This window comes from Molossus molossus, unplaced genomic scaffold, assembly GCF_014108415.1.
Source record: "Molossus molossus isolate mMolMol1 unplaced genomic scaffold, mMolMol1.p scaffold_m16_p_19, whole genome shotgun sequence".
In the NCBI taxonomy this organism is placed as follows: domain Eukaryota; kingdom Metazoa; phylum Chordata; class Mammalia; order Chiroptera; family Molossidae; genus Molossus; species Molossus molossus.
In genome coordinates this window covers 46,230,118-46,252,017 of record NW_023425354.1, presented here as the reverse complement: position 1 = coordinate 46,252,017, position 21,900 = coordinate 46,230,118, and the positions used below count along the sequence as shown (strand labels likewise).

Genomic DNA, 21,900 nt, shown 5'->3' with positions numbered 1-21,900 from the left:
TGTATTTGACTTCTTTCATTATATGAGATTGAACTTATGGTAGAAAGCGGGGGTGGTTGTAAGAAGAAAATTGTAATTCGCAATAATAAATGCTAATACATCTCCCTCTTTTCTCCTTCTAGCTTCCATTTCTAGCTTAAAGGCTGAATTAGAAAGAATAAAAGTGGGAAAAGGACAGGTGAGTCTCATGAGTTTTATATTAATTCCATCACCAACCAGTAGTTTTTTATTAAATGTGCTAGACCCTAGGAATAAAATATAGTTGCAACATGCCCCTGCCTTCAGTGGGGAAAATGCAGTGGGATCGGGTGTGATGATGATAGAGATCATTTATTGAGAGTCTGTTTGATTCAGCCTGGAGTTTCCACTGTAGTAGGAAGACAGGCAAGACAGGGTTGTGACATGATATATTGTTAAAGCTACAGTAAAAATATGTACAAAATCTTTTACAAATAGATGATGTTTTCTAGCTGGCTTAGAGTCCTCTTCTCTTAGACAATATGACCTTACTCGACTCCCTGGCCTCCTTGTTTGCTGACTCAGTGACCTTTGTCTGCACCACCCCTTCCTTCTCAGTCTTGGCTGCTCCAAGCCCACCTCTGACATCTCACTCCAGCCCCATATTCCTGATCCTAGTTTACCATCCTTCCAGCTCTTAGCCCTATGGGTCCAGCTGTCTGAGTGCCTCATTCAGACCTTCAGTTCCCTGTACTTCTCATTTTCTCCTGGTCTAGCGACTCCTTCATGGCTTTGCTTTCTTTCCTTCTAAGCTGCATCTTGTGTGGCCTGCTTCAGCTAGTCTCCCAGCAGAACCTGCAGGTCCTCCGACTTCGTCTTTCTTCTGCCCTCACTTGGTCCTGCCCAGTCCTGGGTTAATCCTGGAGTGTACCTTTTCTGCCTCTGCCCTGTTGCGGGTGCCACTGGAGTGAGGAACACTGCGTGCTTATGTCGTCAGTTGGACTTCACGTGCTACTCAGCCAGCCTTCGTTTGTCCTTAGTTGTCTCCCTTCCCTTCCCAGTGGCTGTGTACCTGTCATCCACAGGGCTACCTTCATCCTCCTGGACCCTCATTACTTGTTCATTTACCTTTCTTCCCAGCCTTCTTGCTCCTTTTTCTTCAGAGAAAATGACCTATTTCTGTCCGGCCAGGTGGCTCAATTGGTTAAAGCATCATCCTATACACCAAAAGGGTCATGGGTTCGCCCTGGCTGGTTTGGCTCAGCGGGTAGAGCATTGGCCTGCGGACCAGAGAGTCCCAGGTTCGGTTCCCGCTAGGGACACGTACCAAAACAAACAAGCAAACAAATAGGTCATGGGTTCGATTCCAGTCAGGGCACATGCCTACTTGCAGGTTAGATTGCTGTCAGTGCATGGACATGAGACAACTGATCGATGTTTCTTTCTTTCTCTAAAATCAATGAAAATATCGTTAGGTGAGAATTAAAAAAAAAAAGGAAAGGAAATGACCTGTTTCTGACCAGTCATCTCTCACTACACTTGTGCTTTGACCGAAGCGCTCACCTCTTGTCCAGACATCCTGTCAGTCGTCCCCTCAGTCATGGGCCTCCTTACTGGTCTTTTCCATTACACGTTTCCTTTTACAAGGAGAAAAGTTTTTCTTTGGTGTATACTTCTCTCTCAAGTTACCAGTGTTCCTTCCTTTCGTAACCAAGGTTCTTCTTGCAAGAGTCATCTCTACTGCCCGACCTCCCAGTCACTCCTCAACCCACTGCCGTCTGGCTTCTGCCCCCACGGCACTGCCCAGGTGCACTGCGGAAATGACCAGAACTCGAATCATGTCCTGTCCTTTCCACTCCTGCTCCTGTTTGGGTTCAGACTCCAGTTCTCACTGGAATATGGTAATGGTGCAACTTCTTTCCCTGCCACCAGAACCCATCCCATTCCAACTCCTCTTCATAATAAACCAAGGTGGTCTGTAAAAATTATACTCTATGTCCCAGTCTGGTTAAAAACCCTCCAGTGGTTCCGTTTATCTCCAGGACCGGGTCCTTGTTCTGTGGCTTCACCACTGCCTCTCCAGCCTGGGCCTCTGAGGCCCGCACGTGCGGTGGCCCCGCAGATGCTCGCCGGCTCCTGAACACGCTTTCGCTCATGTCAGCCATCCCCGTTCTGGAGCCTCTCGCCCCACTTTCTCCCCCTTACCGCCCTTTCCCTCCCCTCTACATTGTTTCATCTTTTAAGTCAAATGTCATCTTCAAGGAAGCCCTTCTCACTTTTTCTGGCAGAATTAAATGCTTCTTTCTCCATGTTCCTCTGTCACAATTATTTTACAAGTCATCTCTACTGACCTCTCCATCTCCAGGCCTTAGAACATAGTAGGTGGCTAGTGAAGCAGGTGTCTTTAATGAAAGACGTTGGTCTTGAAGAACAAGTAGAAGATTCAGTGACCAGTGAGAACATTCCCGGCAAAGCTGACAGCCAAGGCCTGGGAGGACTTGACTTGGCATCATCCTCCAGGCCATGGGCTCCTCCCGCAGTGTGCTGTGACCCACAGGGAGTTTCCAGGACTTTCAGCTTTTTCCTTCTTACTTTCACAGTTGGAGTCCACATTAAAAGAGAAGTCTCAACAGCTTGAGAGCCTTCAGGAAATGAAAACCACTTTGGAAGAACAGTTAAAAAAAGAGACTACTGCTAAGGTGATATTTTTGTTGGTAATTTAATAAAAAAGCAGTGCTGAGAATGTGCTGAGGATCACATCTTGCCTGTTGAAAAAATACTGCTACTTTGAATAGTGCCACCTTTTGAAAGTTGTTAACACTTTGCTTGCAGAAAGAAAATGGAATGATCTCATTAGAATGAGGTCAGGGCTGACACTGCCAGCTCTGGAGGCCTGTGCCACAGGCTTACTGGTGTTTTAGGCTTCGGGCTGAAAGGCCACGAAGCAAACCCGGCCCTCCCCATAGCTAGACGCACTGCTTCAAAGTGGTCATTCCCCTGACTCATCAGACACTGTGTTCATCTGTATTTGATGCCTACATTTTGATTATTCCAGTTAGAATAAAAGTGCATGAGGCTAATTGTGGAGGTGGTTTCCTAGAAACACTGTCTGTGTGGTCAGACCTTTAAGTGTAAAAACACTGTTTACGTAGTATTTGATAGTCCTGTGTTTATAGAAATGCTGCCACATCGTCCTGCTGAAGTAGAGAGAGCTGGGGCTGCCTGGTGCTTGCTCACGGAGGATCTTCATGTGCTTGACAATGTGGTTGTCAGAGAAAGTCCCCCAAGTTTCTTTCTTTTTTAAAATATGTTTTATTGATTGTTTTTAGAAAGGAAGGGGGAGAGAAACATCTACCAGCTGCCTCCTGCACGCCCCCTACTGGGGATTGAGCCCGCAACCCGGGCATGTGCCCTGACTGGGAATCAAACTGGGACCGGTCAGTCCATAGGATGATGTTCAATCCACTGAGCCACACCAGCTGGGCAGTCCCCCAAGTTTTTATCCCTATCACTGTAGTGGCTACTGATCACAGCAGCTGCTTCTTGATGACTAATCACTGTCACCAGCTGCTGGGGGTGAGGGGTGGCCGTGTATGCATGTGCGTGCAGCACGTAAACCCATTGCTTATTCTGACTTCCATACTCGTTTCATTTAGGGACCTAGAGCAAGCAGCTTAGGCAACTTGCTACCACCTTTGTTCTCTGGTGGAGACTACAAGTTCCTAGGTCTCCTAAGTGGCTCTGACCTATGGCTCTTTGGCATTAATCCTCATTCAAAACTTGTATTTTCTAGGTTGCTATTGAACAACTAATGTTTGAAGAGAAGAACAAAGCTCAGAGGTTGCAGACGGAACTAGATGTCAGTGAACAAGTCCAGAGAGATTTTGTAAAGCTTTCTCAAACCCTTCAGGTGAGGCATTTGGGAAACCCTTAGAGCACCAAGCCTAGGTCTTGGTACCCAGAACCCACCAGTCCTTGACTTGACTTACAATAACTCCCCAGCCCAAACACCTGCCTGGTCATTCAAGCCAAAACTTGGTGTGTACTTCAGACTTGTGCCACTCTCTCTACCTTGTTAATCCTTAAGAGTCAAGTATGGCCCTGGCCGGTTTTGCTCAGCAGTTAGAGCGTCGGCCTGTGGTCCAGAGACCTGGGTTCGGTTCCCGCTGAGGGTGCGTGCCTCAGTTGGTTTATCCCCGGTCCTGGTTGGTTGTGCGGGTGGCAGCCACTTGATGTGTCCCTTTCACGTCGATGGTTCTCTCTCTCTTCCTCCCCCCTCTCCTTCCCACTCGGTCTGAATAAAAAAGTGGGAAAATGTCCTCAGGTAAGGATTAAAAAAAAAAAAAATCAAGTATGAAGTGCTTAGCATACCATGTAAGACCCTTCCCAACCAGGCCTGTCCCTATATTTTTTTCACCTCTTTACTTTACATTTTATGTTATGTTCCAATGTTTTTAATCCTTACCAGAGGACATTTTTCCATTGATTTTCAGATGGAGGGGGAAAGAGAGAGAGAGAGAGAGGGAGAGAGAGAGAGATTGGTTGCCTCCCACATGACCCCAGCCAGGGCCGAGGATCAAACTGAAACCGAGGTATGTGCCCTTGACCAGAATTGAACCTGGGAATTGAACCTGCGACTCTTTGGTCCATGGGCCTATGGTCTAACCCCTGAGCCAGACTGGCCAGGGCTGTTCCAATGTATTTTGACTACTTGTGGTTCCTTGTCCACAGTACAGTAGTCATTGTCTATCACCCCCGACTCCTTTCAAGGCCCAGCTGAGCTTTGTCCTCCCCATAGAACCCTCTGTAAGTCCTTATGCTGGGCTACAGTGGTCCACCACCCACCTCTGAGTCACCTTGGTGCTCAGTGAATTCCTACAGTGACATTTAGTATGTTGTGTTGAAATTCTCTATAAGCTCTCCCTACCCCACTGAACTAGGGGTTCTCAAGGATCAGGAGTTAGATCTCCTTCACCTCCATAGTTCCAGCACCTTAACACTGGTTGGGTTTGCTACAAAGCAGCTTTGGGAATTGTTCCATCTCAGCCAAACCAATCAAAATAAACTTCTGAAAATCTAGGCAGGAACCTTCTGCACTTAACCCTGTGCTGTTTCCCCAGGTGCAGTTAGAGCGGATCCGGCAAGCAGACTCCTTGGAGAGAGTCCGGGCAATTCTGAATGACACCAAACTGACAGACATTAACCAGCTTCCAGAGACATGACACCTTCATAGCAGGACTCTAGCCTGCATTTTGGGTTTTTAACTCATCTTTAGAACAACATTAATTATTTAACTCTTAACTAAAGAAGTCACAAAAAGAGGAAGAGTGGAGAAATGTTTATTTCTAGTGGGAGAAGACTGCAGCACGAGGACAGCACACAGCCAGGCTAATTTGCAGCAAAAAGACCTTTCAAATGGGAACACTAAGGAGACCCAGACTTGATTCCAGCGGATGTGGGATCAGATTCAGTGATGAAGAAAGTGCTGTTTCCTTGCCTATTTATCCAACATTTCCCTACCCTAAGCACCATCCCGATAGTGTTTGGAATTACATTTCCTGTTCATAGATATTGGAAGAAATACTTAGTACATCAGTAACAGTATTCAGCTAGCAAGACGTGTAGTATGCTGTATGAATATTTTATATTAAAATATGAAGTTTGAGAGCAGGCCATTGGCTAGTGACTGTATTTCCTAGCTCAGTGCTTTTTTTAAACTATTGTATCTTGCATTGGAGGACCTTAAATGCTACTGAAACTTGCCTGAGAACCATAGATGTGACGAACAAAACCAATTCCAGAACTGAATTATGAGCATTTGAAAACTTGGCTGGGGGCTGTATGTATTGGAAATTGAGGTTAAAGGAAAAGCACAAGAAACTGTTTGGAAGCACTTTTTCTGCTACCTGGATGAATTTCTTGGGCCCACAGGTACCAGGGTCAAGCTGAACTGGTACCAGCTACTCTTGAAAACTTTTAGTTACTGGATCAGTGGGAAAAGGTAGTATTAACAAAACAAGGTATGTCTGACAACATCTAGTATACATTTTTAAATCTGCTGCTTGCTTTTAACTCGAATCAATGGGCCTAAGTACTGTTTGTTTCAGAAGCGTCAAATACAATGGTGATAACTGTGTTTGACAGTATCTATTTTGTATTTTTCTTTTATAATTTAGACCTGGAGTGTGATAATGCTTATGAGTTGGGAAAAACCCAGTTAGTCCATTCATTAGTTTTGAAATCTGCTGTCATTTCTGTAAGGTTAGATTCTTTCCTTCGTGAAGAAAGCTTTGGTGAACAGGCTCCTTTTGCCATGGCCGTGGGCAGTGTCGCAGCAGGCACAGAGCATGGTTCCTGTCGGCTGTTCACCTGCTGCCGTCGTTAGCCAGAGGGGCCCACACTGTTTCAGAGGTAAACTTGTTCTCAGATAACTCTGTGACTGGTGTTATATACCAGCAGGGGAACTGAGGGGACCTTACGGTAAACAGTGGGTTAAGTAGATTGGTTTGGCTCATCTAAAGCCACCATCAACTTAGAGTTTAAAGTGAATTGTCTTTATTACAATTGCAGTGATTATGGACTAGCCCTAAAGATCTTTACTTCTGTCTTCCATGGGACAAGATAAGGACTACATACCTCATTCCTTGGGTTATTGTCGTAGTCTTGCATTCATGATTATGAGTTTAAAAGTAAATACAAATTATGGAAATACTGCTCTAGGCTTGCCATGCATGAAACATTTTAATTGGTTTAAAATCCCTTTGTATAAAGCGCTACTTGGTTTAAGTAAAGGCAACATATATCTTCGTTGAGTTACAGGGAGTTTTATTAATTCAGAAATACAATCAGTTTAAATTATGTAAGACTAATTCCTTGGATAAGCCCTGAGCTAATTTGTTTCAGAATATTAAAACTGGCACTATAAATCAGGATAGGTGGGTAATTTATAATCTTCCTGAACAAAACTATAGCTCCCAGGGAACTTCTCTGCTGAGACACTTTGCAGATGTTTTTCTCTATAAGATGGTACTGGGCCAATGAAATCATGATTAGGGAGCCACTGATGGTCTCTGCTGTGGCAGATGGTACAGTCCAATGAAATCATGATTAGGGAGCCCCTGGTGGTCTACCATGGCAGATGCAAACTGTTGGAACCCACTTTGTTGAGGAAAAACATCCTAGAAAAATTTGTTTCTGGTATGAAGTAAACGTTATGCCATTATCCTGATAAGAAACACTTTAAACTGGGTTTTCTGTATAAATGGGAAACTTTTAAAAAGTAGGATTTAGCCTGTCTGGACAAAAGTAAAGATCAGTTGGGTTTAACGAGTGTTCCTGTGCTTGTATTCAGTCTACACGTATGTTTTCTCACGCATGTCTAACATGATTTACCTACCTGTAACCTACCTTACCATTTGGCTTTTAATTAGTCACTTGGCCATTTCTAGGGAGGTACAGTATTACCTTTCAGAACCAGAACTCATATTACCTAAAGCTAACTGAGAAAAAAACCATATACTGCATACAAAGTTATTTGTTTCTTTCTCCCTTTGAGGTCCTACACTTGTACCTCGTACTCACTCGGTAACACATATTGGGACACAGTGCACAGCCAGACTCAGCTCTGAAAGGCAATACTGTCTGTCCAAGTGAGCCAGCAGTGACCATGCCATTGTGGATCTTGGGCTTGGCTCTAAGCAGATTTCAGATGTAACTGTTTGTTAACTGTACTGAAGGTGTGTCCTTAAAGAAGAATGTTCAAATTAAAAAGCTGCTGCCTAATGTCCTGTGTGGCCTTTTCCTTTGAATCCTAAGGTCCTGTCCTTCTTCAATCATTTCTGGTGCTGGTACTTTAAAATGCACCTCTTAATCTTGTTTAACTATGGGAAAAAACTCTGAATTCATGGATTTTTAAAAAAAAAAAACCCTAGGCCATTGCTGAATACAATCACTGACTTGAGCTTAAATATAAAAAGCACATTCCAATTTTTAAATAAAAACATTTATTTAATCATTATAAAACAAAGTATAAAAAATGATGAACCACCACACCAAAGCTCATCCAAATGCGTCTTTATAAATTAGATGATGCTACCTGTTTGTTCTACAGTATGAGCTCAAGCCTTCACTTGGGTTAACTTCAGTTGTGAATCTGGTGTCAGAAGTTGACATGATTTCGGATATCATTAATCTGCTTCACCATTTCTCTTATGTGTTCACCCCTGTAAAATCAAAAAGTCACTCACTTTTGAGAATACAACAAATGAGAGATATTAATGTTGATTCTTAAGAATCTAAACTAGTTAGTAATGCTGAAATTAGAAGTGCTTTGCTAAAATTAACAGCTGAAGGTTTCAGTTGGACAGTAATGGTGTTCAGGACTCAGGGCTAAGTGGGAAGCAGTATTGCAACTGCTGGAAATGTTTTTTAACATGTTCACTGGGGAATAAATACCTTGACTGCAGAACAAAATCGAATTACAATGAAGTCTTTTTTTTTTTTTTTTTTTATCCTCACCCGAGGACAATTTTTTTTACATTTATCTTTAGATAGAGTGGGAGGGAGGGAGGGAGGGAAGAAGAGAGAGAAACATTGGTGTGAGAGAGACACATCGAGTGGCTGCCACCCACAGGACCCAACCAGGGCCTGGGACAAACTGCAACCAAGGTACGTGCCCTTAGCGGGAACCAAACCCGGGTCTCTCTGGACCGCAGGCCGATGCTCTAACCCCTGAGCCAAATTGGCCAGGGCAAAGTCGTCATTTTTGATTCACTATACTCATCTCTTTAAATCCTTATCTATCATATGTTTCCTATCCCAGTAATTACTTGACAGGCAAATGCCAAATAATCTCACCTGGGCAGAGAGAGGTTGATGTGGGCATATTTACTGTGAAGGAAAAGCTATCTCACAGTAACAGCCGATGGATGGGCAGTATACTTACTCTTCCTTCAGGATGGACTGAATGCACTTCCGCTGGTAAGCGCTGAGAGTAATGGTGGGTTTCTGAGGACTCAGTACCTTTTCCATCTTCCGCTGCTGGTAGTCTTTTTTCATAGTCACCTTAAGTATCAAACAACACAGATGTTTTGGCTATGGTGTGCCATTACAGTTTATAAAGTTATTTTCTGTAGAACAAACACAAGTACAAAATTGAGCCGCCTGCATCCACTCCTACCTGTTTGATGGCATTGCCCAAATGTCGAAGTTGATCAGGTATCAGCTGTAATTCTTTCTTCATGTCTCTCTCACTATCTGAGAGAACTGGGAGCTGAGAATGAAAACTGTGAAGTACTTTTTTCATCCTTTAGGAAAGGCAAGAAAACATCTCAGCTTAAGATCTCTGCTGCTTAGGAGAAGCAGTTATAACTCAAGCTGTAACGAATGAATCTGGGTTAGGAAAGCATCACTGCACGGTCTTCCCTAACACACCTCAGGAGAGGCAGGGAACCACCTCGGTTCTGCAGGCCGGGGGGTGTGCTCTCGCCCGTTTTCCTTAACGCTTGTTAATAGCTGAGCACTTCCAGCACTGGCAGTACCTGAGTAGGGAAGTGAATGTTGTCTGACCACCGACCTGTTCATGATGTCTTCTTGTTTTTCCTTGGCTTCCTCATATTTGTCAGCCAAGCGCTCAGCCATTTCCCGTAGACTTTTCCTAATGGCAGAAAAAACAAGACTGGGAGTCCACCTTGGTGGTGAAGCCAGCTAATGGGGTCCAGCATTTTAGGGTGAGAGACAGTTCCAATCTTACTGAACCGTTTTGTTCCTCCCTAGTTTGGGCACTTACCTTTCCTCTCGACAATAATTGAGATCTTCTAGTTGTTTCTTCTTTTGGTCACACAGTAATTTGACCCTTCAAAAGCAAAAAAAAAAATTAAACATCTGGGCCATGACAGTGTCAGCAGCCAGCCAAGAGCTGAGGGTGTGAGCAAGGCCACCCTACCTCCGCTGAATCTCCTCCTTCGCCAGGTCCTGTTTAAGAATGTACTGTTCCCTGAACACCTGGGTGGCTCTGCTGATGAGCTGGAGACACTCTTCAGGAGGAGGGGCCGTATCTTTTTCAGATGACCTTTTAAAAAATGGTTTCTACCATTACTTTACTTAGCTGAGTAAAACAACTACAGACAAGTCATAACTACTTTTTTCCCTTTTTATACTTTATCATTCTCAAGTGCCTCTGTCTCTTATGTCTGTTCACTAGCTGATTAAATATGTGCTCTGTCTCTTCCGACCCCAACATAGTAAAAAGTCTGTGAAATGAAATAAATAACCGAGAACAGAAAGAATAAACAGTAATTGGGAAAACAGAACGCAACCAGTTCTTAAAACCTATAATCCAAGTCCCATACTTCAAAAATGCTGGATTTGCAACACTACGTTGCAAAATACTTCTTATATGCTTTTCAAAGGAATCCGGGGCTTCAGCTAGAATTCGGAGGGGAGACTCTGCCACTTCAACATCTTCTTGGGTACAAAGCAGGGGAGGAGACACTGGATGGACTGTGCTTCTGCAAAATAAACACAATGAAGTGTGCCAATGGAGTCATTCACTGCAAGTATCATAGAAAAGCATATGCCACATCTGTCCAGAACCTTGCAAGTCTAACAAACTATCAAGTGCTGCTTGTAAGAGTACAAGGACACATGTTTTCTGCCTTGAAGAAAGCACCCTGGGAAACTTAACTTATTCTGCTAATGCTACCATTTGTCAAAGCATTTTAGACTCTGTTACTCCAAATTCTTTTTGTCAAGATCAAGGCAGAACCAAAGTATAAATTCACCAGGGACTCTTCTGAAAGGACTTGAGAGCCAGGTATAAGCCAGAGTCACAAATGTAAATGAATCACCCACTTCCTAGGTAATCTGGATTTGATCAAAACCAATTCACCAATAAGCAATGTAAATACCGTATTTACTCTATATATCTTGATTTATAAAAATTACAATCACTCAAATACTACATTCACGATGGCAATTTCAGAAAGCCTGGAAGACTGCACACGTTAACAGTATGGGAAGTTACTCTGAATGCAACAATCTGGGAACTTGTCAAACAATAACATTACACTATAGATAACTTGTATTTCAGGGAGTTAGCAGAAAGCATGGTTTGAATGTGCCCAGGTAATGAACGTTTAAGATTTTCTCTTCCTTTGGGAGTCACCTTACTATTCTGAAGGAACCTAATGTGAGTAGGTCTTACTTCCCTAAAGGTAGGATGGGGTTTTAAAAAATAGGCTTGAGGCAAAAGGCAATAAGGATTTTTTTCAGTGATTTTGTTACTTTTGTTTAGTCCTGCCAGAGTTTTTAGTCTCTTTTAGTATAAGTAATACAAAATTGATGGGGAACCCTTCCCCTTTCCAAATAGTGTAACTTGTCAGTCTTCAAAGAGCACGGGAGTTCCCTGAAGGACAGTAAATCAGCAGTAGTGCTCTGAACTGTGTCAGTATCTAGAACACGCTTTGAGAGGACACCAAAGACTGGGGAAGGCACTCTAGTGTTCAACAGCACTGGCTCATCAGGGACCCTATTCCTGCCACATCTATAAAACCCAGAACATTCCAGAGCTGCTGAAAAGAAAACCGGTGCTTCTACCTTAACACGCGTTCCCTAAGAAGGAGGATGACGAGTTCAGCTATAACCACCTGCCTTGCAGGGTGTACATGTTCTATGACGTCCCTCTGAGTCTGGCAGAATTGGAGGAATGAAGTGTGAGTGTGGGCTCTGGAGCTGGAAAGCCCCATTCTTGCAGCCTGGCTTGATGTGCCATGTCGGCCTTTACTGAACCTCTCAAGCCGTTTCCTCCTTTCCAAGGTGGGCCTAACAGTGCTGTCCTCACAGGGCTGCTCTGGCTACGGGGACAGCGCAGGTATTGCCTGACTTCTACACCTGACACAGTTAGAGCATCACTGACTATGATTCATATTAATGGCATCCAGTATTTAATTTTAGTCTGATTTCCCACACTTTGAAGTAAAGCTCTTGACTCTCAGCTAGCCAAAGAAGATACCAGAAATCATACCTAAAATGGATCCTATCTACCTTTCCAACCCTCCAGTCAGAAGCCAAAGCATAATCCAAGTATTGTCAAGCCAGTTTCTAAGGGCATTTTCCCAGTTTAGATTTTGCAGAATTAACAAGTTGTGTGGGGAAAACAAAATGGTACGTACAATAAAGGCCTCAGGAGGCATTCGTAGGTACTGGTGATGCAGATCATCGTGGGCCCCAGAATGTCAGGGACAATCCAGAACCCTCGAATCGGAGCTGGCTGCCTGGAGAAACACACATGACAGCGAGGTTATAAAACAGCAAATGCAATGGATCCAAAGTAACGACATGGCTGAGGTCCGTCACCTTCTCGGATCTGGGCTACCAGTTGCCTGGACGTGCTATCAATGCAGTAAGCTCAGAGGTGTTGACATGGAATCCTGTGATACTCAGAGCTTTGACTGGTTTGAAACAAGCTGTCACTTAACAGTCTATAAGGCGTTTGACAAGTAAGTCACTCAGGAACCCACAGCCTCATGGTGCTCACTGCAGTCTCGGCAGTTAGCATGATTCAGTGAAGTTAATTCCTGACATGTCTTTCTCCCCACCTTGCACAGAAGCCCCAGCTATCTCTGCATGCCTCACCCAGATTACATGCTCAGGACCTGCTGACTGACGAGAACGTCAGTCTATCTCACATTAAAACTCCAATGCAACCCTGGCCGGTTTGGCTTAGTGGTTAGAGCATTGGCCCACGAACCAGAGACCCGGGTTTGGTTCCCGCTAAGGGCACATACCTCGGTTGCAGTTTGTCCCCAGCCCCGGATGGGGTCGTGTGGGTGGCAGCCAGTTGATGTGTTTCTCTCTCTCTTCCTCCCTCTCTCCCTCCTGCTCTATCTGAAGATAAATGCAAAAATGTCCTCGGGTGAGGATAAAAAACAACAAAACAAACTCCAATGCAGCCCAATATATATGTCACAGGACTGAATTGACTGTGCACAGCTAGCATCTCCCTCTTACTCCTTGTTCTTATTTCACTGAAGAAACAAGACTGTGAACCACAGGCAGGAAATATCTTTCCCGTCAACATGCTGCTCGGCCTGCCCCAATACCCATCCCAGCTGCACAGCACATTCCCGCCCCTGGGCGGGCCGTGCCATGTCCTCGCCTCTTCTGACGATTCCTCCATCAACTCTGGTTCCAAAGCCTCCTACTGTCTAGTTACCCTCAGCTTATAAACATGCTCACGTCTCTCCCATTCAAAACACTCTCCAGCCTGGCCAGTGTGGCTCAGTGGATTGAGTTTCGGCCCATTACTGAGAGGTCCCGGTATGATTCCCGGTCAGGGCACACGCCCAGGTTGCGGGCTTGATCCCCAGTAGGGGCATGCAGGAAGAAGATTGATATTTCTCTCTCACATCAATGTTTCTCTCTCCCTCTCTATAAAAAAATCAATAAAAACACATTTTACAAAAACAGATTAGAGTTAGCCAAGTGAAGACAGCAAACCAGAGTTGCAACTGGGAAGATTCCTTCCAGACTCAGGGCACGGTATGTGGAATGGTCCTGAAACAGGGAGAGCTCGGGATCAGCACTGGATGGACCGACGCTCTTAGAGGAGCGTCGCATGTGAGGGTGGTGTCTACGTGTACCTGGATTACTAGATTACTGTGACAGAGACGGTTCTTACCTGCATGGCAATGGCTTTGTACAAAGGATGTGTTCTACAAAGCATTTCTGTTCAGTGGCAAGTTCCTGTAAACTATCCTTATCTTCTTCATCTATAAAGGAACACACCATCACATTAGAGGTGAGTTGACACACAACCATCTCCCAATTAAAATGCTGACAATATTAGTTAAACGCAGTAAAGTTCTTATCTCAGACCACTGCTTATTAAGGACTATGCCTTTCTGACAGCAATAGCCATCCCACAGGGTCTAGATTTCTGCCCCGAGGTGGAAAGTGGATTTTCCTTGGTCCAGTTTCTAAATGCAGAAATATTTTACTGAGAAGAACAATTCCACAAGTCATTTCTTTTCAGTCTCTACCCACACCAATTTTATTTATTTATAAATGATTTAAGAGAGAAAAGGTGGAGGGAGGGAGGGGAAAAGAGAGAGAGAGAGAGAGAGAAACACTGATGTGTGAGAGAAACTTCAACTCGCTGACTCCCCGTATCCAGCCCAAGGAGGGATCAAACCCACAACCTGGGTATGTGCCCTGACCAGCAATCGAACCCATGACCTTTTGGCGTACAGGACAATGCTCCAAACAACTCAACCACACAGGCAGGGCCAATTTTATTTTTATAACAGCTTTTTCAAATGTAATTCACAATACCACACAACTCACCTACTTAAAGTTTACAATTCAATGGACTTTTAGTATATTAAAATAATTCTACAACCAGTAAGAAACCCCCATTCTCATTAACAATCACTCCTTAGTTTCTGCTGATTCCCCCAGACCTAGGCAATAACTACTAATCAATTTTCTGCCTCGGTGGACTTGCCTAATCTGGACATTTTATCTAAATGGAAGCATACAACATGCAGTTATTTATGGCTGGTTTCATTCACTTAGCAGGATGCTTTCAAGGGCCATCCATGTCAGTACTTCACTCCTTTCTATTGTTGAATAATATTCCCTTATATGGATACTTTATCTAAACATCAGTTGGGGGAAAAGGGGCTATTTAGCTGTCATGAATATTGTTGATATGAACATTCATTCACAAGGTTTTATGTGGACATGTTTTTATTTCCACTGGGTATATATTCAGGAGTAAAACTGCTGGGTCATATAGTAACTCTATCATTTGAGGACCTGCTGAGCTGTTTTCCAAGGGGAACGCACCCTTTCATATTCACATGCAGAATATGAGTCCTGTTTTTCCACATCCTTGGCAACACTTGTTATTGTCTATCTTTTTAAAAATTTTAGCCATTTTACTGGGTGTGAAGTGGTATATCATGATTTTGTGGTATTTTAGTTCCATGACTAAAGTTAATAAACATGCTTTTATGTATTTATTGGCTATTTGTATATCATCAATGGAACAATGTCTATTCAAGTCCTTTGTCCATTTTTAAAATTGGGCTCTTTATCTTTTTATTATTGAGTTCAAAGAGTTCTTTTTTTAATCCTCACCCAAGTATATTTTTCCATTAATTTTTCTAGATAGAGTGAGTGGGAAGGCGGGAGGGAGAGAGAAAAACATCAATGTGAGAGAGACACACGGAGTGGCCGCATCCCACACGACCCCAAGCAGGGCTTTGGTCAAACCCACAACCAAGGCACATGCCCTTGACCAGGAATCAAACCTCAGACTCTCTGATCCACCATGGGGCCAAACCAGCCAGGACCTAAGAGTTCTTCATACATTCTAGACACAAGTCCATTATCAGATATATGATTTACAAATATTTAATCCCATTCTGTGGTTTATCTTTTCACTTTTGTGATAGTGTTTTCTAAGAGTTCTATCCTTAGTTCTTATAGTTAGGTCTTTGATTCATTTTGAGTTCCTTTTGTGTATGGTGTGAGGTTGGGGTCCAGTTTCTTTATTTTGCTTATGATGTACACTTGTGTCCCAGCATCATTTGTTGAAAAGATTATTCTTTCCCCCAATGAACTATTTTAGCTCCCCTGTCCAAACTAATTGACTATAAATGTCAAGGTGTATTTCTGGACTCAAGGGTATGTTTTGTACTTCTTTTGTTAAATTCATACTAAGTATTTCATTGATTTTTTTCTCTGACATTCAGTGAGCCAAAGCAGCCCAGGCTCTCCTGCTGCTTCGAAGCCCTTCCTTGTTTCACTGTCCTGAGTGTGTTTTTGCTGCTATCAATAAATTTTTGCTTGCTTTTCTACACTTCTGCCTTTTTTTTTTTTTAATCCTCACCCAAGGACATTTTTCCATTTTTTGTTCACACAGAGCGGGAGGGAGAGAGAGGAAGAGTGAGAGAGAAACATCAACGTGAAAGAGACACATCAAGTGGCTGCCACCTGCACGACCAACCAGGGACAGGGACAAACTGCAACCGAAGTACATGCCCCTAGCGGGAACTAAACCCAGGTCTGTCTGAACTGCAGGCCGTCGCTCCAACCACTGAGCCAAACCAGCCAGGGTGTTCTGCCTATTTTTTAAAAATATTTTTTCTTTATTGATTTTAGAGAGAGGGGGAGGGGGAGGGAGACAGATAGAAACATGATGAGAGAGAACATCAACTGGCTGCCTCCTGCATGTGCCCCATTGGGGATTTGGCCCACAACCTGGGCATGTGCCCTGACCAAGAATCGAACTGGCAACCTCTTGGTGTATGGGTTGAGGTTGATGCTCAACTACTGAGCCACACAGGCTGGGTGACACTTTTGTCTCTCTTTTTTTTTTTTTATCCTCACCCGAGGATATTTTTCCATTTTTTTTTTTGTACAGATAGACTGGGAGGGAGAGAGAGGAAGGGAAAGAGAGAGAAACATCGACATGAAGGGACACATCGAGTGGCTGCCACCCGCACGACCAACCAGGGCCGGGGACAAACTGCAACCGAAGTACGTGCCCTTAGCGGGAACCGAACCCGGGTCTCTCGGGACCTCAGGCCGACGCTCTAACCGCTGAGCCAAACTGGCCAGGGCGACACTTTTGTCTCTTAATTGAAATCTTTCCTCCAAAAAGACAAGAACTGTCTCATCTTTTTGCGGGTAACAGATATGTTTTGCATGTGGGTCAGACGTGAATCCTTGGGGCAGTGGGTTGTAATGTAGTAGGCAGAATAACAGACAACCCAAAAATGTCTAATAATCCCCAGTACCTGGGAATATGTTAGGTCACATGGCAACAGGGAATAAAAGTTGCAGATGAAATTAAAGGTGCCCTCAAACGCCTCTGAGATAGATTATTCTGGATGATCTGGGTGGGCCTAATGTCATCACAAATTTCCCTAAGTGAAAGATGAAAGCATAAGAAGGTCAGAGTGATGCAGGGTGGAAAGTATCAAACTCACCCCACAATTGCTGGCTCTGAAGATGGAGGAAGGGGCTACAGGCAAAGGCAGGCTACAGCAGCTGGAAAAGGCGAGGAAAGGATTCTCCCTCACAGCCTCCAAAAAGGAACACTGCTGCCCAGAACAATCAACCTAGGACGTCCTACCTACAGAACTTGAAGATAGTAAATTTGTACTATTTTGAGCCACTAAGTTTATGGTGACTTATAATAGCAGCAATAGAAATCTCATACAGAAACATTTGGTCTTTCAGCATTAAGGATGGTGTTAGAGCCCCGGCCGGTTTGGCTCAGCGGACAGAGCATTGGCCCACAGACCAGAGAGCCCTGGGTTTGGTTCCTGCAAAGGGCACATACACTTTAAAAAAAAAAAAAAAAAAAAAAGCACTAAGTATGATGTTCGCTGTGGGTTTTTCATAGCTTCTCTTTATCAGTTTGAGGAAGTGCCTTTCTGTTACTAGTTTGTTGAGTGTTTTTAACATGAAAGGTTATTAAATTTTCTTAAATACTTATTCTGTGTTTATTAAGATGATCAGAGTTTTTGTCCTTATTCTATTGATATGGTGTAATGCATTGACTGATTTCTGGATGTTAAACTACCCTTGCGTCCCTGGGATAAATCCCACCTACTCCTGGTGTATGATGCTTTTCATATGCTGCTGGATTTGGTTTGCTAGTATTTTGTTGAGGATTTTTAAAATCTGTATTCATAAGAGATATCTGTCTGTAGTTTTTTTTCTTGGATATCTTTGGTTTTCGTTATCAGAGTAATACTGAGCTCACAAAGTAAGTTAGGAAGTGTTTCCTCTTCTATTTTTTGGAAATGCTTGTGAATAATTGATATTAATTATTTAAATGTGAAGCCATCTTGTCCTGAGCTTTTCTTTTTGGGTAATTTTTTGTTTACTAATTCAATCTCTCTACTTGTTATAGGTCTACTCAAATTTTCTACTTCATCTTGAGTCAGTTTTGGTAGTCTGTGTCTTTCTAGAAATTTGTCCATTTTATCTAGGTTATCTAATTGGCATATGTTGTTCATAGTATTCTACTACAGCTTTTTTTATTTCTGTAAGATCAGTAGTAATATCCCCCTCTTTATTCCTAATTATAGTAATTTGAGTTTTCTCCATTTTATTTTTGGTCAGTCTAGCTAAAGATTTATCAACATTGTTGATCTATTGGTTTCATTGATTTCCTATTCCAAAATTATTTTTCTATTCCAAACTACTTTTTGACAGAATCTGTGAAACATAATGAAAAGCACAGAAAACTCACCTGATCCAAGAAATTTATGAAGTTTATGAATCCAAGTGAGCCCAACACTATGTACACCAGCTTCATGAGTACAGTGGTATCTTGAGGGACACTTGGGATCTGCAAATGGAATCAGTAATGTTATAAAAGGTAGCCAATGGAAAAAAAAATTCACCCCATCAGCCCAAAAATACATTTTTTGATGAAAATGATGGACGGTTTATAGGACATCCATATTGTGGCACTATGTCAGGGGTTTCTGAAATTATTAAATCTGAATTCAACTTTCTAATATATTTTATGTATTTTTAAAAGTATAATGAATAGCCCAGCTGGTGTGGCTCAGTGGATGAGCGTCGACCCATGCACCAGGAGGTCACCAATTCAATTCCCAGTCAGGGCACATGCCCAAGTTGTGGGCCCAATCCCACATGCAGGAGGCGGCCAATTGATGTTCTCTCTCATTGATGTTTCTCTCTCTCCATCTCCCTTCCTCTCTCTTTAAAATCAATAAACAAAACAATTATTTTTTAAAAAGTATAATGAATAAACAATGCAAATATGTTATTTTCTAAATATTAACTCAAGAGTTCAACAAAACATAGGCACTTGCTGTCAGGTAAATCATTTATGCTTTTCTGTCTAGCTCTGTGGATCTATTTACAGGTCTTCAAAATAAAATGGTGACTAAGAAAGGTGTAGCTCTGTAGAAACCTATGCTTACACACATCTACTTACATGAAATTGTTGAAGCAAGTGCAGTCCTACAGCCCTGTTTCACTAAAAAGACTTCAGTACAATGGTCAGTGAATAGTTCTGTCAGTAATATAGTATGTCAGGTATGAAGTGTAAAGTTTTATTAGTCTTGATAATGTTGATTTACAGATAGTTTTAAAGCTTATTTTAGGTTCTGGAGACAGTTTTTGTTTGACAATCATCTGTATTTATAGTAAAAAATATGAGCAGCAGATACGTAATTTTAATGAAATGTTCTATACTTCTTTTGAGCCCTAACATCAGTAAGACTGTTCTAAGACCAAAAGAGAAGCTCTTGAATACTTATTATTTACAAATATTTATTTCTGTGACTCAAGAATTTTAAAATTAGACAACTAAATTAAGATACAGAAAAAAGTATATAGTAAAGCTGATTTAAGATGGTAACTGTCATCCATAAGCCCCTAAATTAAAATTTTCTTTTATCTAACAGCCTCACTTTCTTACAGTTAACTTTATAGTATGTAAATGTTGTAGAGTGAATGTTATATTATTTATCTGTTTTATTTTATTTTTTTTTATTTTTTTTATTTTTTTCTTAAATCCTCACTCGAGGACATTCTTCCATTTTTTGTACAGACAGAGTGGGAGGGAGAGAGAGGAAGAGAGAGAGAGAGAGAGAGAGAGAAACATCGATGTGAAAGGGACACATCGAGTGGCCGCCACCCGCACGACCAACCAGGGCCGGGGACAAACTGCAACCAAGGTACATGCCCCTAGCGGGAACCGAACCCGGGTCTCTCCGGACCGCAGGCGGACGCTCTAACTGCTGAGCCAAACCGGCCAGGGCTATTTATCTGTTTTATATGTTAGGGTTCTGCATAATAGCTCTGAAAAAAGCACTGTGCTGTAGGAAGTTAGAAAGTCCTGGTCTATATCTATCATCTCTCTGAATAATAAAATACTGAAAAGCTTCTTTTCATTTGCCCATACTTCAGACTTAGGGCTCAAATAAGCTCCTCAGGTCTATTATTAATTAAAATTATATTTCAAAATGTGTCTGTGGAGCTCAAGTCAGAAAAATCTTAGTATTGGTATATAACAGAAATCTGTTCTGAAAAAGAGACAGACAACATTAATCATTAAAGTAGGAAATTTGTCAGACAACCCCACGTTATAGTCATTTCATTTATGTCATTAAAAATATGGGTATGTTTCAGTGATTGTAACATGCCTTATGTACACATAGGAACAAGTCGAGAAAGTATTTCCCAAAGATATATATATCTTTTTTTATATAATTTTTTTTAGATTGATTGACTTTAAAGACAGAGGGAGGAAGGGGAAGCAGGTAGAGAGAGAGAGAAACACTGATTGTCATTCCATTTATTTATGGATGATTACTGTGTGTCCTGACCAGGGATCAAACCTGCAACCTTGGCATATTGGGAAAACTGAGCTACCCGGCCAGAGCATGTACGTAGCTTTATAAGGAAATCAATTAGTTTATATTACTTTACCTTATAGGTTTAATTTCCTCATCTGTAAAGAAAAGTTCCAAGACTTAACATATAGACTATACCTCTCCAAATACGGTTTAATTAGACATGCCCAAATGAGTTCCCTTTACTGATTTATTATATAGTGACTCTATGGCCTTAAATGTTTTGGCTATTGTTTAATACAGAGTCAAAGTCATTATTACCAAACCTATGCAAACTGGTTAATGGACTATAAGCAGATTAAGTCAGGCAGCTACAAGATTAAACTCTGTCTCTGTAATGCACAGAAGAAAACTATGGGAGATTCCAAAATGGCGGCGGAGTGAAAGGAAGCTACACAGACCGACTCCAAGAACCAAACTGGAATTACAACTATAACACAGACAAATCAACGGGAAAAAGCAACAGAAAAGCAGCTTGCGAGGACCATACAATGAGGGACACTGACTCCATCCCGGTAGGCTTGCGAAGGCGCGAGACTGGGGCTGGGAGCCCACTGTCGGCAGCTGGGCAGCGGCCTCAGCTGGGAGCAGCGACCTCGGGTTACACTCCCAGGGGGCTCCACAGCACAGAGCCGGGACAGAGGCTGAAACAGCCACAGCCACTCACCTTGGGCACCTGCAGAGGGAGGGTGGACTGGACTGGAGCTATGTCGGGACACTCGGGATTTGGAGGGCACTCATAGCTTTTGCTGAGTTGCAGCCACGCAGGACGGTGGCCATATTGCTCCTTCCCAGGGCTCTGAGAGAGGCAGCAGCCCCTCCCTCGGAGATCCAACCCCACCCTGTGGGCCATTGAAGTGCTAATTGAGGCTCATTGACAACCAGCATCTGCCCCACCCTCATGAAATCCCCTTATGCTGAGCACCTGAGGGAGTTTTTCAATCAACTGACAACCCAAAACTCATCAAGTAACCTCAACTGCTAGCCTCCAGGCAAAAAGCTAGAGGATAACAGTACCTTTCCTGGGCTGGCAACTTTAACCAGGAAAGGAAGACTTGACAGTGGCGTTTAACGTGGGTCCTCACTCGCTCATCTAAACCCAAGAGAGGGAGCCACAAACAGCAGAACACCAACACCCACAGGGAAAACTTGACAGGCTCCAAAGCCCACTGTGATAGCCAAAATGGTGAAACACAGAAACAGAAGCCAAATAAAATAACAAGAGACCTCCACCAAAGATGAGATCAATGTGGAGCAGTTAGGCACGTTAACAGAGCTAGAATTCAGAGCCATGATCTTAAGGAAGCTGAACAGCATGAGTAAGGACATAGAGATGCTGAAAATAAGCCAATTGGAAATTAAAAACCACCAAGAAGAAATCAAAAATGACATATCAGAAATGAAAAACACATTGGAAGGTCTAAAAAGCAGAGTAGAGGAAGCTGAGGACCGGATTGGTGAATTAGAAGACAGGGTAGAAAAAAATCAAACAATCAGAAAACCAAAAGGAAAAAATGATTAAAAAACAAGA

At 42.7% G+C, this 21,900-nt stretch overlaps 2 protein-coding genes across 7 annotated transcripts in view; one reads left to right on the top strand and one right to left on the bottom strand.

The window, feature by feature from the left end:
• RABEP1 (rabaptin, RAB GTPase binding effector protein 1) overlaps positions 1–7,732 on the top strand; it is a 130,912-nt gene extending 123,180 nt beyond the window's left edge. For 4 of the 5 annotated variants that reach the window (XM_036268068.1, XM_036268067.1, XM_036268065.1 and 1 more), the window contains 4 exons: positions 123–178; positions 2,559–2,657; positions 3,752–3,868; positions 5,079–5,958. In XM_036268068.1, coding sequence (XP_036123961.1) covers positions 123–178; positions 2,559–2,657; positions 3,752–3,868; positions 5,079–5,180 — 374 coding nt within the window. In that variant the 3' untranslated portion in view covers positions 5,181–5,958. Of the gene's footprint in view, positions 1–122; positions 179–2,558; positions 2,658–3,751; positions 3,869–5,078 lie in introns of all 5 variants that reach the window. The other variant, XM_036268064.1, reaches the window with a different exon arrangement.
• Positions 7,733–8,000: 268 nt separating this feature from the next.
• The window catches only part of NUP88 (nucleoporin 88), a 38,749-nt gene continuing 24,849 nt past the window's right edge, over positions 8,001–21,900 (bottom strand). Inside the window, exons 8-17 of one of the 2 annotated variants that reach the window (XM_036269271.1) lie at positions 18,230–18,328; positions 13,637–13,727; positions 12,129–12,230; positions 10,308–10,466; positions 9,902–10,027; positions 9,746–9,811; positions 9,533–9,613; positions 9,137–9,263; positions 8,903–9,021; positions 8,017–8,180 (exon numbers count right to left, since the gene is read on the bottom strand). In XM_036269271.1, the coding sequence (XP_036125164.1) occupies positions 8,117–8,180; positions 8,903–9,021; positions 9,137–9,263; positions 9,533–9,613; positions 9,746–9,811; positions 9,902–10,027; positions 10,308–10,466; positions 12,129–12,230; positions 13,637–13,727; positions 18,230–18,328 (1,034 nt within the window). In that variant the 3' untranslated portion in view covers positions 8,017–8,116. Of the gene's footprint in view, positions 8,181–8,902; positions 9,022–9,136; positions 9,264–9,532; positions 9,614–9,745; positions 9,812–9,901; positions 10,028–10,307; positions 10,467–12,128; positions 12,231–13,636; positions 13,728–18,229; positions 18,329–21,900 lie in introns of both variants that reach the window. The other variant, XM_036269272.1, reaches the window with a different exon arrangement.